Here is a 15,426-nt window from a genome sequence, read left to right as displayed (position 1 = left end):
AGTATAAAATGTAGATCTATAGGAGAAGTACATGTGGAAATAATTAGGTTCTTATACTCTGGGTTCAGGGAGTTGAAAAAAACATTTACAATTTGTTAAATATACTGTATTGTTTTCAGGACTTCCGGTTGCAGTATGCATGAACCAGAAGTGCTTAATCCAGAATTCTTTGTGCTTTGACACAAAGACTTAGTATTAAAACATAGGAACAGAGTAGAAGGTGCACCATACACCATTTACATTTTTATATATAATATATGAGGTTCTTGGCATATTATTGGCCAATAGTATGAGCCTGCCCAACACTCGTCAAGGTGACCTCATCGGACAGGTCCCTAACATTATGGGGGTTCACCACTGGGGTGCAAGGCACCTCCAAACCGCCATATCCAGACCTGGGCCACATGCTGGCAGATCGGCCACATAATTTTACAGTCTGTATAATTCAGTATTTTCTAAAGTGAAAGTCAGCTGAGTAGTGTATGCTCTGATGCGGTCAACAGACAGACATTTCTCCTGTTCCTTCACAGCGAAGGAATAAGGAAAGGTCTCTGTCCCAGGGAGAAATGCAGATTAAGGGGTGCCATACACCCCTAATCAAAATAAACCATAGGAAAATGGGCAGATTATGGACCATGCCGATCAGGCTGATCACCTGATAACTGTGGATCGTTTGCCTAGCTCCCGTACACACAGGGCGATTCTGCTTAGTGAAGTAGTGTAGGCCATTTTCCAGATAGCTAGATTGCCCATACACACATAATGATGTGTGCTGAGTGATCTGTGCTAACCACTGTGGTCTTCATGCACATGCAGGTGATCTATGCAGATCTTGACTAAATCTACTACAGATCGGAACGGGCGACGCATGGGACCGTGCATGGCCATCGCTATGGTGCATACAAACGAGGTGATGCTCAATTTCTAAGCAATCTGGACAGAGCTTAGTAAATAAGGAGAGAAAAAAAAAATCGCCCGTGTATGCGCACTATTACAAGTTCTGCAAAAATAAAAGTAACATCACAGTAATGACATTTTATCATCTGTCAAAATAAGATTCGTGTTGCATAAATTATGCATGAATACAAAATATATATATATATATTTTGAAAGAGCAAAATGTTAAAAATAAACACATTTCCAAGAAATTGTCTCCTAAATAATAACGACATGAATAAACACAAGATAGGTTAGTACTGTATCATAAGGATGCCGCAGATGCAAGAAGTGTATAATACAATACTGTATAATCCTGCATTGATATTTTGTTGATGAAAGTTATAAACAAACAGGCTCCAATATACTGGATAAATAAGATTCCTATGGAAAGTAATAAATCCTAGAACTGGATTAAAAAGGAATAGTTGCAGACAAGAGGGCAAGAGGAGTGGGTTTCACAACCATGACTGTAATTAACCCCTTCAGTGTTTTTTTTTTACGGAGCGCTCCCCACTGGGCGAGTTTTTTATGGGGAGCGCTCCCTAAAAAAACAACAACACACCACCGTCTCCGCGGGACCGGACAGCGCCGCTGAACCTTCAATCAGCCGATGCCCGCCCCTGCACCCCGTCCCTACATGCTGCGACCCGGCTTGTCATAAACCAGCGCCGCAGGCTTCAATGTAACAGCCAGGGGGGCGGGGTGAGCCAGGGGCACGGCGGAGGGGAGGGAGCTAATCACTGGCAATCCCGAGAATTTTCTGGGCTTGCCAGCCTGGGCATTAAAGCATAGCCTGGAAAATTCTCAGGATTACCAGTGAAGGGGTTAAAGAGAAAAGCCACCAGAATAGTGGAGTGTTGTCCACCAAATTCACAGGAAGAGTGTGCGCATCTTACGGTATTTCACCCAAAACCAAACCAATATATTTAAATGCAATTTTAAGGTTTTCTTTCCCTTCAAATGCTACTGTCGCCATACAGTATGCTTTCAAATTACTTTCTACTAAAATATTAAGGTGATTACACATCAAAACTAGTCATTGTAGAAGTTTTAGCACACCCAAGTAGGGGGGAAAATATATTTTTCTATGTGTTCTTTGGCTGGTCTACCTGCTAATTACCGAGTGGAGACTTAACCGTAAGGTCAATGCCCATAGCCTCAGAGACTGCAGAAATGATGTGTTCGAGGACTATCTTCTGCATTATATTTCCTGTGACTGGATCTTTGGGGAATATTGATTTAATTTTGGGAGAGTAATAAATGGAATTTAGTGTTATTCTCTCAGAGCAGTATACCTTGCCCTACATTCAACAAGGTTCCTTAGCCTCAGTGAGCCACTAAAACTATTACTCACCACAAGGAACACTTTATATTTACTCAAAGCAACATTTGGGGTATGTTTATTTCTCTAAAAGAAACCTAGAATGTATAGGCACAGAGTACAAAATAGTCATCAGCAGAGAACTGTTGGAAAGTTTAAAGCTGGCCATCTACTACTGTGATCTCTCAAAGCAGTGTATGCCCAGCCGATACCCCGCAAGCTCCCCAGGACCTTCCCGGGTGGCAGGGTTGCATGCGATCCATCACATGCCGTCCTTTCACATGTGATAGTTCGCATGCAACCTCTGTTCCCCCTGCCACCGGGAGGAGGGTCTGAGGTTGGAGATCGGACCTGCATGCTCGTCCGACCTCCGACTCTGGTCGAACGCACACAACCAATTTGGGCAGATTTAATGGCCCATTCAGTTGGGAACGTGTGAAATCAGCCCACATTGCAGTAGTGTATGGAGATTCTATATGGGCAGTACGGACAGTGTAACGGTTAGCATTACTGCCTCACAGCACTGAGGTCATGGGTTCGATGCCCACCATGGCTCTAACTGTGCGGAGTTTGTATATTCTCCCCGTACCTCCGGGTACTACGGTTTCCTCCCACAATCCAAAAATATACAGATAGGTTAATTGGCTTCCAACAAAATTAACCCTAGAATGTCTGTGTGTGCGTGTACATGCGGTAGGGAATATAGATTGTAAGTTTCACTGGGGCAAAGACTGATGTGAAGTTCAAATATTCTCTGTAAAGCGCTGCGGAATATGTATGCGCTATATAAGAAATTGTTAATAAATATTACCATCACCATTCAGAACGGATGAGTGGTTGCACAAGTTAGGATAGCTACTTGAGATCAGCAACAGATAAAATGCTGAACTTTGACCTGCACAATAAAAGATCCTGACCAAGCAGCATTCACACAAAGAGTAATAAATCGGATATACCTCTATTGTTGGATGGGTGTTATGCTTGTAAGCCGTGTAGAGAGGAAATTGTATCTGAAATATTTTTGCCACACACAATAAAAGTTTTTCTTTTTCGTCTGTACTCCATAAACTATACGGGTCAGTGCTTTTCAATGGGTCCTCTTCTGTCAGGTTACAAGTCCTTGCTGTGTCTAACTGCTTCTCTGGGGCTTTGCATGGTTCCGCTTGCCCCTCTTCCGCATCCTCCTCCTCTTGTGGTTCCTTCTCCACATTCAGCAGCTCCTCAGATGGGTTAGCCTCATCCTGCCAGTTAGCATCAGGGCTAGTAGTGCAAATTTTCAAAAGCTGGTCCCGCAGGGATTGGACTTGGCCAATCACCAAGTTAATAAGGGCACACACCACTTGGTTAAAGATCTCCAAATGTTTATACTCCTTAAAGCAGCACAGACACTGTCTGGAAGAAAAAGAAGTAAACTAAATCAATACCAACTAGTACAATCAATCTCTTAAGGCCCCCATACACTAGGGCGACTTGTCCTTAGGACAAGTCGCCCCCGACTTCCCCCTGAGCTTCCCCGGCTGCTCCCCGGGGGAGCTTGATTAGATTGGCACTTGATGTGCCATTTTTTACATGTGATAAATCGTCTCGATTTATCACATGTAAAAAACCCGGGGAGCAGGGGGGGGGGGGGCTACAGAGGTGGGAGCTGGGGGGCTGGGGACACGTCTGTGTCCCCCGCTGCTGGGGACGCTGCGGGGGGCAGAGTCTGTGCGAGGCGGTAGAGGGAGCAGATGGGGCTGGGGACGCTGCGGGGGACACGTCTGTGTCCCCCGCTGCTGGGGACGCTGCGGGGGACAGCGTCTGTGCGAGGCGGTAGAGGGAGCAGGGCTGGCTGGGGACGCTGCGGGGGACACAGGCGGCATAGAGCCGGGCAGGGGGAGCCGGCCGGGAGCTGTCAGTAATGAATAAAAAAAAAAGCCCATACAATGAATGGGCAGCCTGTGATTGGCTGCTGAGCGCTCTCTCAGCCAATTGCTGACTGGCTGAGAGAGCGCTCAGCCAATCACAGGCCGCCCATTCATTGTATGGGCTTTTTTTTTTTATTCATTACTGACAGCTCCCGGCCAGCTCCCCCTGCCCGGCTCTATGCCGCCTGTGTCCCCCGCAGCGTCCCCAGCCCCCCCTGCTCCCTCTACCGCCTCGCACAGACGTGTCCCCCGCAGCGTCCCCAGCCCCTTCTGCTCCCTCTACCGCCTCGCACAGACACTGTCCCCCGCAGCGTCCCCAGCCCCCCAGCTCCCACCTCTGTAGCCCCCCCCCCCCCCACCTGCTCCCCGGGGTCCCAAGTCGGGTGGTCGGACGTGCAGCAGGTCCGACCACCCGACGCAGATCCGATGCGCACGGGACCGCGCATCGGATCTGAGGGGACATCAAAACTAGCCGATTTTGGTCCGATTTCGGCCAGATCCGACTGATCTGGCTGAAATCTGACCAAAATCGGCTAGTGTATGGGGGCCTTTACAGAGAACAATGGAATTCCTGCATAGATTGCTGTCAACAGGACAATATGTGGCACTGGGGCTGACCAAATATATTGATAAAAACGTAAAATATTCTCAAAACGCTGCTTTGTGGAGACTATAACTCATGCCCCATACACACGGGGCGACTGTGCCTTTGTGCTGAGCAATCTAGTTAAGCACAGACTGCTCAGCACACCGTGATGCACCAGCTATGTGTGCTGAGCAACCTGTCATGGCAATCTTTGCTTCATTAACAAGCGATCTAGTCAGATTGCTTAGCAATAACCCTCAAATCCCCCCATGTGTATGCCCCATAATACATTCAGAGACTGATCTATGGTTCAATTCTTTACATAGCTTAAACTATATTTTGATTTCAGAACGTAGTAATCCCTAACAATAGGGTGGAGAACGCATGTAATCGCAGGTGTTAAGGCCAAAAAAAGTGCTGAACCTGAACTGCAGATAGATCTCTCACCTTTGTGTCCAGGAATTAATATAAGCAAATATCTTGAGAGCATGTTCTTTTCGGAGCTGTATTTCATCACTGCCATCTGTGTCAGATACTGAAAAAGAAAATAAAAATAGAAAGTTAAGAAACAGCAATATGCTGACTAAATACAAAAAAAAAGCAAAAAAAAAAGTAAAAGTAATATATTGAAAATAAGTTAAAATCTACGTTTTTTTTTTACCCAAAAATAACAAATGTTATCATCTGAAAATGACGCAGCAAAAAAGTCCACTATAAAACGTCACCGCTGCATTTTGCTGTGAACTACAAATCCCATCATGCCTTGCCACAATTTTAGCATGATCGTATAGAAAAACTGTGGCAAGGTATGCTGGGACTTGTAGTTTTGCAAAAGCGTAAGAGCCACCGGTTGACCAAGCCTGGATTAGAAAGTACCACCTGCAACAGTCAACATGAATTTGTGGGGGTGAATCTACATGATTTTATGAGGAAAGATCCATACAATGCAAATAATCAGGTCTTATAGGAAATTTCATCTTACTTAAAACTAATGGTTTAGAACAGTGATTCATAACCTGAAACACTTCCATGGGCAGTACGGACGGTGTAATGGTTAGCATTACTGCCTCACAGCGCTGAGGTCATGGGTTCTATTCCCACCATGGCCATAACTGTGCGGAGTTTGTATATTTTCCCCGTGCTTGCGTGGGTTTAGTCTGGGTACTTTGGTTTCCTCCCACAATCCAAAAATATACTGGTAGGCTAATTGGCTCCTAACAAAATTAACCCTAAAATGTTTGTGTGTGCGTGTACATGTAGTAGGGAATATAGGGTGTAAGCTCCACTGGGGCAGGGACTGATGTGAAATATCCTCTGTAAAGCACTGCGGAATATGTGTGTGTGCTATATAAGAAACTGTTAATAAATAAATAAAAAAACACAGTATTTGCTCCCTAGCTTACATACAAGGCCACACATTATCTATAATAAAAAGGTATAATACATGAGATCATTGGGACACTGTCCCGTAGTAAGAGAGTAGCAACTTTATTGTAAGAAAATTGATATAAGAAGTCAAAATAAACAATTCTGACAGTGAGATTGAACTACAAAAGGAAGCTACTGGGTAAAAAGAGGAAAGGAGGTTAAAGCTTTGGGTGCCACACGCTACACATCACACGTATGTATTTACATGTACAGTCGGAATGATCATGTCCAGAGCAGTGTTATTAATGGCATATTAATTAAGCAGCAGGTTTTACCATGCAGCTAATTGATCTTGCCACGTGGGAAAACAGTATTCAATGGAACAGTTACACACAGTAAACCTTGTGCTCGCACAGGTTGATACGTGTGCTCGTTGCGTTTTGTTCTAGATCGTATTGCATCTAGTTCATGCGATGCACTAAAACAGCTTGTGGATTGAAATAAATACGATGCAGTACAGAAAGTATTGCATGAAAATACACTTGACTTGCGATAAGCGATGCCCGCATGCAAAGAGAAACACAGTGCGATGGGAACTGCATTCAATGCATTTTGACCCAAAAAGTTTAAACACATCCTACCATCGCACCATGTGTGGGCCTCTTATCCCACCAATTCTGTCTTAACTGCAGAATCAATGGGTTTCCCCACTTATTGAAATGCTGAATGTTCATTTTTAAACACTGATTTATCCTCACAGCACCAATTTTTTTGGTGTGCATTAATGTTATCATGAAAAGAAACAGCTTCTCATCAAAATAGGGGTTGGTTCTCATGGAACACAATGCATTGGAATTTTACCATTATTATGGAAATAAGTGGTGCTCTATACAGTCATTAAAATACAGGGCTCAGTAAAAATGAAAGCACACTGCAAATTTAATGAGAATGCAGAATGTTCACACAGGCAACTCTGTAAACGGTCATGTGGCAGGACAGAGAATTACGTTAAGGTTCTAATTCTTTGTTCTTCTGAAGAATGGGTGTCATTGTGTGAGACTGAACATCAAGGTCGTGGGTTAGAAGTACATCGTTCAGATGAGGCCTAGAAAACCACATTTGGTATCACTACACCGCTGTAACTAAATTAAAGGCACAAATAAATGCAATTAAAGGGAAGTTGCTACTTTTATCCAGATGGTAATTAACGTTTGAGCTTGTGCATTTGGGTGCAGTTCATTTTTCATTCCATCATAAGACCTCAAAAGGGGACATCAGTGGAGGTCACAATACTTTGCCCAGGATAGTAGGTAGGGCCCCAATGCTACAGCAGTCATCACCTCTATTCTCCATGCTGTGAATAGCGACAGGAGCGAGCTCACAGCGCTATTTTAATCAGCACGCTGTTAAGTCGGAGAATGACAATACTCGTGGGTGTTGAGAGTACCAGCATTTTCCTACTTAATTGCCCCAATTTAAGTGACCTTATTTTTGTCTGATTTCTGCTTGCACCCCAGGACGGGTGCAAGAAGAAAGCCACTAATCGGCGGTCGCAGCACGCCGACTAGAATAACTTCGGGAGCTCCCTCCAGCACAGAGAATGACCCTAACGAACACACAGCTCTGGCTTTTACTTGGCGGAGGAAGGGTATTATAATTACACTGCAAAAGTTAATGACCTCACATTTGCATGTGAACTCCAGAAAACTGTTAAACATTAAAAACTACCTGTCCTCCCTCAGCAGATAGACGCACAAGAAACACAAAGGCCATTCCATGTTACGTATGGGACATAAAAGGAACTCCTTTTTAAACACCCGTTTCACACTACCATCAATATCCTGGGTTATTGCACATGAACGCACTGAAAACCAGGCATTCTGAAAGGGGTAAAGAAGATCTCTGCACATATTCTCCCCTAATATAAATTCAGACTGAATACTATAGTAAAATTAATTGGTGTTTATTTGAACAGATGTATTAGCTCAGTCCAACATGCAGCAAGTTCATCCCTTTACAGCGATCCCGCCTAGCGTCGCGCTGTGCACACTGTGACCCGGTGGTAAAGTCTGCCGGCAGACCCCTGAAACACCAAACACCTGTTTTATTCCCCCTGAGAAGCAACCATTGTTACCATCTTACAGAGAAAAACATTGGTGACTGCTACTGAAGCAAAGGGAAGGTAACTTCACCTGCACTTGTTTTATACCAGCCCAATTTGCCTAGGGCTGAAGGACGGCACCATACCTCCCACATTAATTCAGGGAGATCCTATTCAGGGAACATATTATACCATACCAGCCAATGAAAGGGCTGTGGAGAAACAATTTGTTCGGATATGGACTGTCACGGACCAATCTAACCTGTTGACAACCTACATATATATGAGCTTGCTGCATTAGCAATGTATATTCATTACTCATTTTTTTATTGCATATTTAATTTTATATTGTGTATCTTCATCTTTAATTTAGATTTTCTGTGTGTATGTGTACCCCCTGTATGTATATACCGGTATTAGGGAATATTACCCTGTATGTCCATATGTTGTAAAGTTAAAAAAACATTGGACACAATTATTCAAATACTTTTTATGTTGCAAAGGTTTTGATGTTGGAGTGCAATTACATATCTGGTCACATAAAACACTAATTCATTTTACTATAGTATCCAGTCTGAATTTATATTAGGGGAGGATATGTGCGGAGATCTTTTTTTCCTCGATTTTGTGGTTCACTCTGGGTATCTGTAGTGTACCCTCTGAACTCAGCAGCAATCAATTCCCCTGTATGATTTAAGCGCTACCTCTCTTGTTTACACTATTCTGAAAGGGGTGTTAACTGGGTCGCACCAGGTATGGACCCATGTACAAAATCCAGCTGTGATCCGCAATAGATGTGAGGGAAATAATTCAGTTCAACTAATTTTTTGGTTTATTTGTTTAATTCATTTTGGTTATATTTAGTTATCCCTTATTTTTTTGATGGTTTCTTTCTTAAAACAATTTCTTCATTATCTATTCCTTTATAAGTGTTTAATTAGCATTCTCATTACACCAAATTAATCTGATTAAAAGTTGTTTTTTGTTTTTATGAAATCTATAAGAAAACTATAGTTTATCTTGTCAAACTCTTTTTAGAACTAGAAGATTTTTTACAGTGTCATGTTTGGGACATTTCCTGGTGCATCAAATGTTTGCATTGCTCCAATCAGATTTTTATGAGAATGTTGGTACATGAACTAAAAAGGCAGGCGATGCTCTATAAATACCCCTACACCAACAGGCAGCGAGTGATTTACACTGTACAACTGTTTGGAGATGATATGTAATTAGCTGTTTGTTCTCTAAAAGGAAAGAAAAGGACAACAGGATTGTGTCCTACAGAGGGTCTCTCAAGCAACATAGTAGAAAGAGTGCAACATTACAGAAAATAAAATATGAAAATAATAATTAAGAAGTGGGGGTAGTATAGGCAAAAAAAAATATATATATACACACATATATATATATATATACATATATACACACACATATATATATATATATATATATATATATATATATATATATATATATATATATATACATATACACACATACACACACACACATATACATACATACACACACACACACATATACTGGAGAAGAACCGTCACTCAGGACTAATCTATCTATAAAATATATATATATATATATATATATATATATATATATAATCTCACATGTCAGGTATAAAACAATATACACAGACTTTACAAATATCATCAAAAAGTGAGCAACAGAGGTATGAATAATATAATGTATTAGGCACATTAGTACAGACTCATAAAATATAACATTACAGCTAATTATAAAAAGATTTAGGCGTGAAATTCAGCTAGGGGTATATAAAATTGACAGGTTGTAGGGGGTACATGAAGTGCAGGATTGACCTGTGGATTCCTTTTATTTGCCCCACTTGAGCCACTTCATGTGTATAGAGGAGGCGGAAGAGGAATATGTAGAGCTAGCAGATTCAGATAAAATGATTATGAATTCTACTTTCAATGGACTTAAGAGTAGGTATAGAAGCAGACTTCCACATTTGAGATATAGAAGCTTTAGCTGCTATCAATATGTGGCCCAGGAGATAGTAGTCCTCGGATGTCTGTTCACCGGGGAGATAATGAAATAGAGCTAGTAGGGGACTCATGCGAACTTGTTTGCGCAACACCTTAGATATAAGACAAAACTCTTCTCGCCACAAGAGTTGCAGGATTGGGCATGCCCAGAAGACATGTAGTATATCTCCCACCATACCACAATTCCTCCAACAGTAAGGAGAAACACTAGGCCAGAACTTATATAATAGTGCAGGGGTAAGATATGCTCTATGCAGCAATTTGTAAAACATTTCGGAGTGATTGAGGTTTTTGGAGATTCTAAAGCAGGATTGGGAGATCTGTGACCAAAACTCTTCAGTAAATGTGTTGGTTATATCCCTCTCCCACTTAATTTGTGAGGGGAATACAAGTTTCCTATTCTCCTCAAATCAGATATCGGAATTTGTGTTGCCGAGGAGGTTTGGGAGTGAAACTATGAAACCAGTGCCGTATTTGGAGGTAAAGAAATCATGTTTCGGAATACAGAATTGTGTGTGGAGGTGGGAGATGGGGGCCAGATCACCATTAGATAGAATATCTTGAAGTGTTGAAATGCCTAGGTAAGACCATGTATTGATTTGTAGATTGGGAATCAGAAGAGCTATGGCTTGTAATGATGACGGATGCGAGGGTAGGGTAGTTGACGTACTAGAGAAGACCATTTTGTGCCATAATTAAATAGTAGTTTGAGTAGCTTTACAGCGACTAATCCCAGAAGGGACCACAACGCGGGGCAGCCACAGCAGATCTGGCAGAGTCAGAGGAAGCAAATTAGCTTGTTCCATTATTACCCACAGTTTAGGGCTGTCCCTCTGAAACCATTCCCTGGCCTGAGCAAATATGCATGACATATGGTATTTCTCTAGATCAGGGTATGCAACCCCTCCATCAGTTTTAGCGGTAATTAAGGTTGACTTTGCTATTTTGGGTTTTGCACCCCTCAAAACATAACTGTATATAAGTCTATTAAATTAGTTGTAGGTAGCCTTGGGGAGGGGACGTGTGATGGTTCAAAATAAATATATTAGTTTGGGCAGTAGCATCATCTTAACTGCAGCTATGCGGCCCACCCCAGAGACCTCCTGCATCATCCACTCTTTAGAAAGCTCCTCTATAGAGGGGTTCATAGTTACAAGCAAGCAAGTCAGTTTCTTTAGAAAGGTTGACACCAAGATATTTCAGTGATCGGGGTTGCCAGGCATATTTATATGTGTGTATGCGATTGAGTGTGGCGTCAGGGATATTAAATGGGAGGGCCTCAGTCTTATTAGTGTTTAGTTTATAGTAGGATATTCTAGAGTATAGGTCTAAAACTGAGTGCACATGGTGTAGAGAGGATTCCAGCTCAAGGAGGCACAACAGGCTGTCATCTGCAAATAAGCAGATCTTATGGGATAGGCCCCCTATGACTGGTCCCATTTAATTGTTTTGACCACGGCAATAAAAGGTGCCCAATGGAGCAACAGTATTGTTTTGAGCGCCTGTTAATTATTGTACATGATGCAAAAGCCTTAGGCTTTGCCACATAAAGCAGCTAAACTTGTCTGAACTATTGCTTAGATCATCCAAACCACAGATTTATGATACATTTCTGCTCACCCCCCTCAGGAGGCTGCAAGGAGAAATGTGGGTGCCGGCGGCATTACTGCAGAATGGGAGCAACAACCCGAATTGCTCTGCCTGGCCCCATTATCGCCACATTCAAAACAATAAAATACCCCTCTATGAACTTTCTAATTTTATTTATAACTCATTACTCAACTTGAGTCATTGTAAAGTTGTAGAACACTAGAAAAGAAATAGAATTAATAAAATGTATTTTATAGACCGAAATATATACTTTATTTCTTTACCAGTCCGCAATTACTGCCAACACAATAATGCACTATAGAGATTGGCATATGACGCACTGCCTAGCTGTGTATATAACATTAAAGTGTGATTGGAAGAGAAACACTTGCATGAGTGTAAGGAAAGAATTCTGGATACTTCTATTTTCAGTAAATGTCGCCAGACATTAAGCTTTAATAACGTAAAACTCCAGCATTCACAAATCCAGCACACTTGGAAGATTCCTGCTAGCTGTCCACAGAATTTCTGCTTGAAGACCACTGGGGCCGGATTCAAATGATTTTGTGGCGGCGGTCAATAGCTCCATTCGGGTGCACACGGCTGCCAGTGCCATCATTTCAGCTTGCAGTCCTCTGGTGGCGAGCTGAAATGCGCAAAGTGCCACCCGTTTGGCCGCACAATCAGTACATTTTGCGTAACATTCACATTAGATTGGTCAGTCGGGTTTAGCCGCCATGTGAACCTAAACCCTACCTTATGGAGCATGATATGTGTGATGAAACCATCGACACTGTCCGATCTCTTTAGACGGGAGATTGGGGAGCGAGGAAACATTTGAATCTGTCTCATGGAATTTGACAGCAGAAAACAATACAATTTTCATCGTGCAGCGATTTTCACAGGGGATGATCCACTTTCGATAGTATGATACTTTGGAAAGTGGTTTGCTCGGCCTGTAATACCAGCCGACTGCTTGCAAGGATACAGGAGCATGGATAATTACTCACCCGTACACACTAGGAGATTTTTACTCAAAATGGCAAAAGAAAGTCACTTTGAGCTCAAAATCTCCCAGTGTGTATGGGCCATAAAAGAGATCAGTCATCAAATGAAACAAGTATTTCATACACTTTACAATTTGTACCAGACTGAGTAGTAGTGTAGACAACATAGCTACAGCTGTAGGACTGCGCTGCACTTATCATATGTTAACCTGCAGAAGTGCCTAGACAACTGAATGCAAGAGATAGATGGGGGTGCTACAAACAGCAAACCTATACAACATGCGCTACTACTGATACATGGCACGTTCCAATGTGACACGCACAAACCAACAAATGTATCCACAAATTGTCTTTGTGCAACTATAGTCAAAACATTCATATCCTTCCCCCCCTCTTGTTCCTTTGTCTTGATTTATCAGTATATTTTTTCTTTTTTGTTATAGTATTGTATGTAGAAATCAGTTTGTTTTGTATGTTATGTGAAAAACTTAACCGGATTTTTTGTTCATAAGATACACAAGATACTTGTGTTTTTGAAAATGAAAAAGAATCTATATTAAAAAAAAAATAGGATTTTAATACCTACCGGTAAATCCTTTTCTCGAAGTTCTTATGGGATACAGGGAGTCGTTCATAACGATGGGGAAAAGAGCTTATCCGAAGGAGACAGGCACATATAAAAATTTATACAGGGTGTACTGGCTCCTCCCCTCTGCTCCCCTCCCTCTAGCTTCAGTTAAGTGAACTGTGCCGAAGGAGAAGAACAATATGAGAGGAATATGTGTATATTTACCGTGGTGAGATTCATCCAGCACACCCAACATTCAACATAACAGACCACATTAGCAACCCCATAACCTGGGAAGTCTAAGGGCCTAAGAACATGTCAACATGACAACTATTTTGAACTGTGTTCCAACTGGAACAATGCATAGAATAATCACCTAAGTGACCATGTACACTCGTGGACCTTTAAGGTACACTATGTAAGATTAAGTTACCTAGGTAACCTACACCCTATGTCCGCCAGGAACAAGAAGGGTAGCAGAAGGACCCAGAATTGGTCCATATCTCACAAAGTGAGCAAGGCAAACCTCCGCACAGAGGCGGGTGCCCTGTATCCCATAAGAACTTCGAGAAAAGGATTTACCGGTAGGTATTAAAATCCTATTTTCTCTATCATTCTTATGGGATACAGGGAGTCGTTCATAACGATGGGGATATACCAAAGATATCAGAACGGGCGGGATTGTGCGGAACCTATTGCCGCAGCACCGCTTGCCCAAACTGAGTATCCTCAGTGGCCAGAGCATCAAACTTATAAAATTTGACAAAAGTGTGTTGGCCAGACCATGTGGCTGCTCTACACAATTGTAAGGCCGAAACTCCTCGGGCAGCCGCCCAGGATGTCCCCACGGAACGAGTAGAGTGAGCTTTCACCCCAACAGGCATAGGCAGCTTTGCTACCGCATAAGCCTGTTTAATGGTTGCACATATCCATCGTGCAATAGACTGCTTGGAAGCAGGACGTCCAATCTTTTGGGCATCATAAAGGACGAAAAGTCCATCAGTTTTTCGAATCCTTGCTGTTCTCCTGATGTAGACACGGAGAATCCTTACTACGTCCAAGGACGTCGGCACCTCAGAATGAGGCCCACCAGCAGGAACCACAATTGGCTGGTTCACATGGAACGCAGACACCACTTTGGGCAGAAAACGCGGGTTAGTACGTAATTCTGCCCTGTCCTCAAAGAATATCAAATAAGGACTCTTGCAAGTCAACGCCCCTAGCTCCGAGACCCTCCTAGCCGAAGCTAGGGCCAGTAAGACCACTGTCTTCCAGGTTAAATATTTCAGGTCAATTTCCTCCAAGGGCTCAAACCAGGAGGATTTAAGGAACTTCAGCACAACATCCAAGTCCCACGGTGGAGTAGGGGCCACAAAAGGAGGTTGTATGTGCAATACTCCTTGCAGAAATGTCTGCACTTCAGGAATATTAGCCAGTTTCCTCTGGAAGAAAACTGATAACGCAGATACCTGCACCTTCAAAGAGCCTAGGCGTAGGCCGAGATCCAGACCAGCTTGAAGAAAGCTAAGAAATCTTTCAAGTCTGAACTCAGATGGAGAAAACTTTCCCTGTTCGCACCAACCCACATATCTTTTCCAGATATGGTGGTAATGTGCAGCTGTTACCGGTTTCCTTGCACTTGTCATAGTTCTGATGACCGAAGTGTGAAACCCCTTCTGAGTCAGGATCTGCCGTTCAACTTCCAGGCCGTCAAACGCAGCTGTTCCAAGGCCTGGAAGACGCACGGTCCTTGCATGAGTAGATCTCTTTGCAGGGGTAGGCGCCACGAGTCCCTTTGCAGACTTAGAAGTTCCGGGTACCACGTTCTTCGTGGCCAGTCTGGGGCCACCAGAATAACCTCGGTTCCTTCTCTTCTTATCTTCCTTAGCACCCGAGCCACTAGGGGAATCGGTGGGAAGACATAGACCAGGCTGTTGAACGTCCACGGTATGGAGAGGGCGTCCACTCCTTCTGCCTGAGGGTCTCTTGCCCTCGAGAAGTACCTGGATACTTTC

At 42.8% G+C, this 15,426-nt stretch overlaps 1 protein-coding gene across 2 annotated transcripts in view; it reads right to left on the bottom strand.

Annotated features, from left to right (window-relative positions):
* USP34 (ubiquitin specific peptidase 34) overlaps positions 1-15,426 on the bottom strand; it is a 150,559-nt gene that overhangs the window by 106,441 nt on the left and 28,692 nt on the right. For both annotated transcript variants that reach the window (XM_083175873.1, XM_083175874.1), the window contains exons 2-3: positions 5,201-5,288; positions 3,217-3,652 (exon numbers count right to left, since the gene is read on the bottom strand). In XM_083175873.1, the coding sequence (XP_083031999.1) occupies positions 3,217-3,652; positions 5,201-5,288 (524 nt within the window). The remainder of the gene's footprint in view (positions 1-3,216; positions 3,653-5,200; positions 5,289-15,426) is intronic.

This window comes from Crinia signifera, chromosome 3 (genome assembly GCF_055691185.1).
Source record: "Crinia signifera chromosome 3, ASM5569118v1, whole genome shotgun sequence".
In the NCBI taxonomy this organism is placed as follows: Eukaryota; Metazoa; Chordata; class Amphibia; order Anura; family Myobatrachidae; genus Crinia; species Crinia signifera.
Note: the sequence above shows the minus strand (reverse complement) of the source record. Positions and strands in the feature narration are given on the sequence as shown.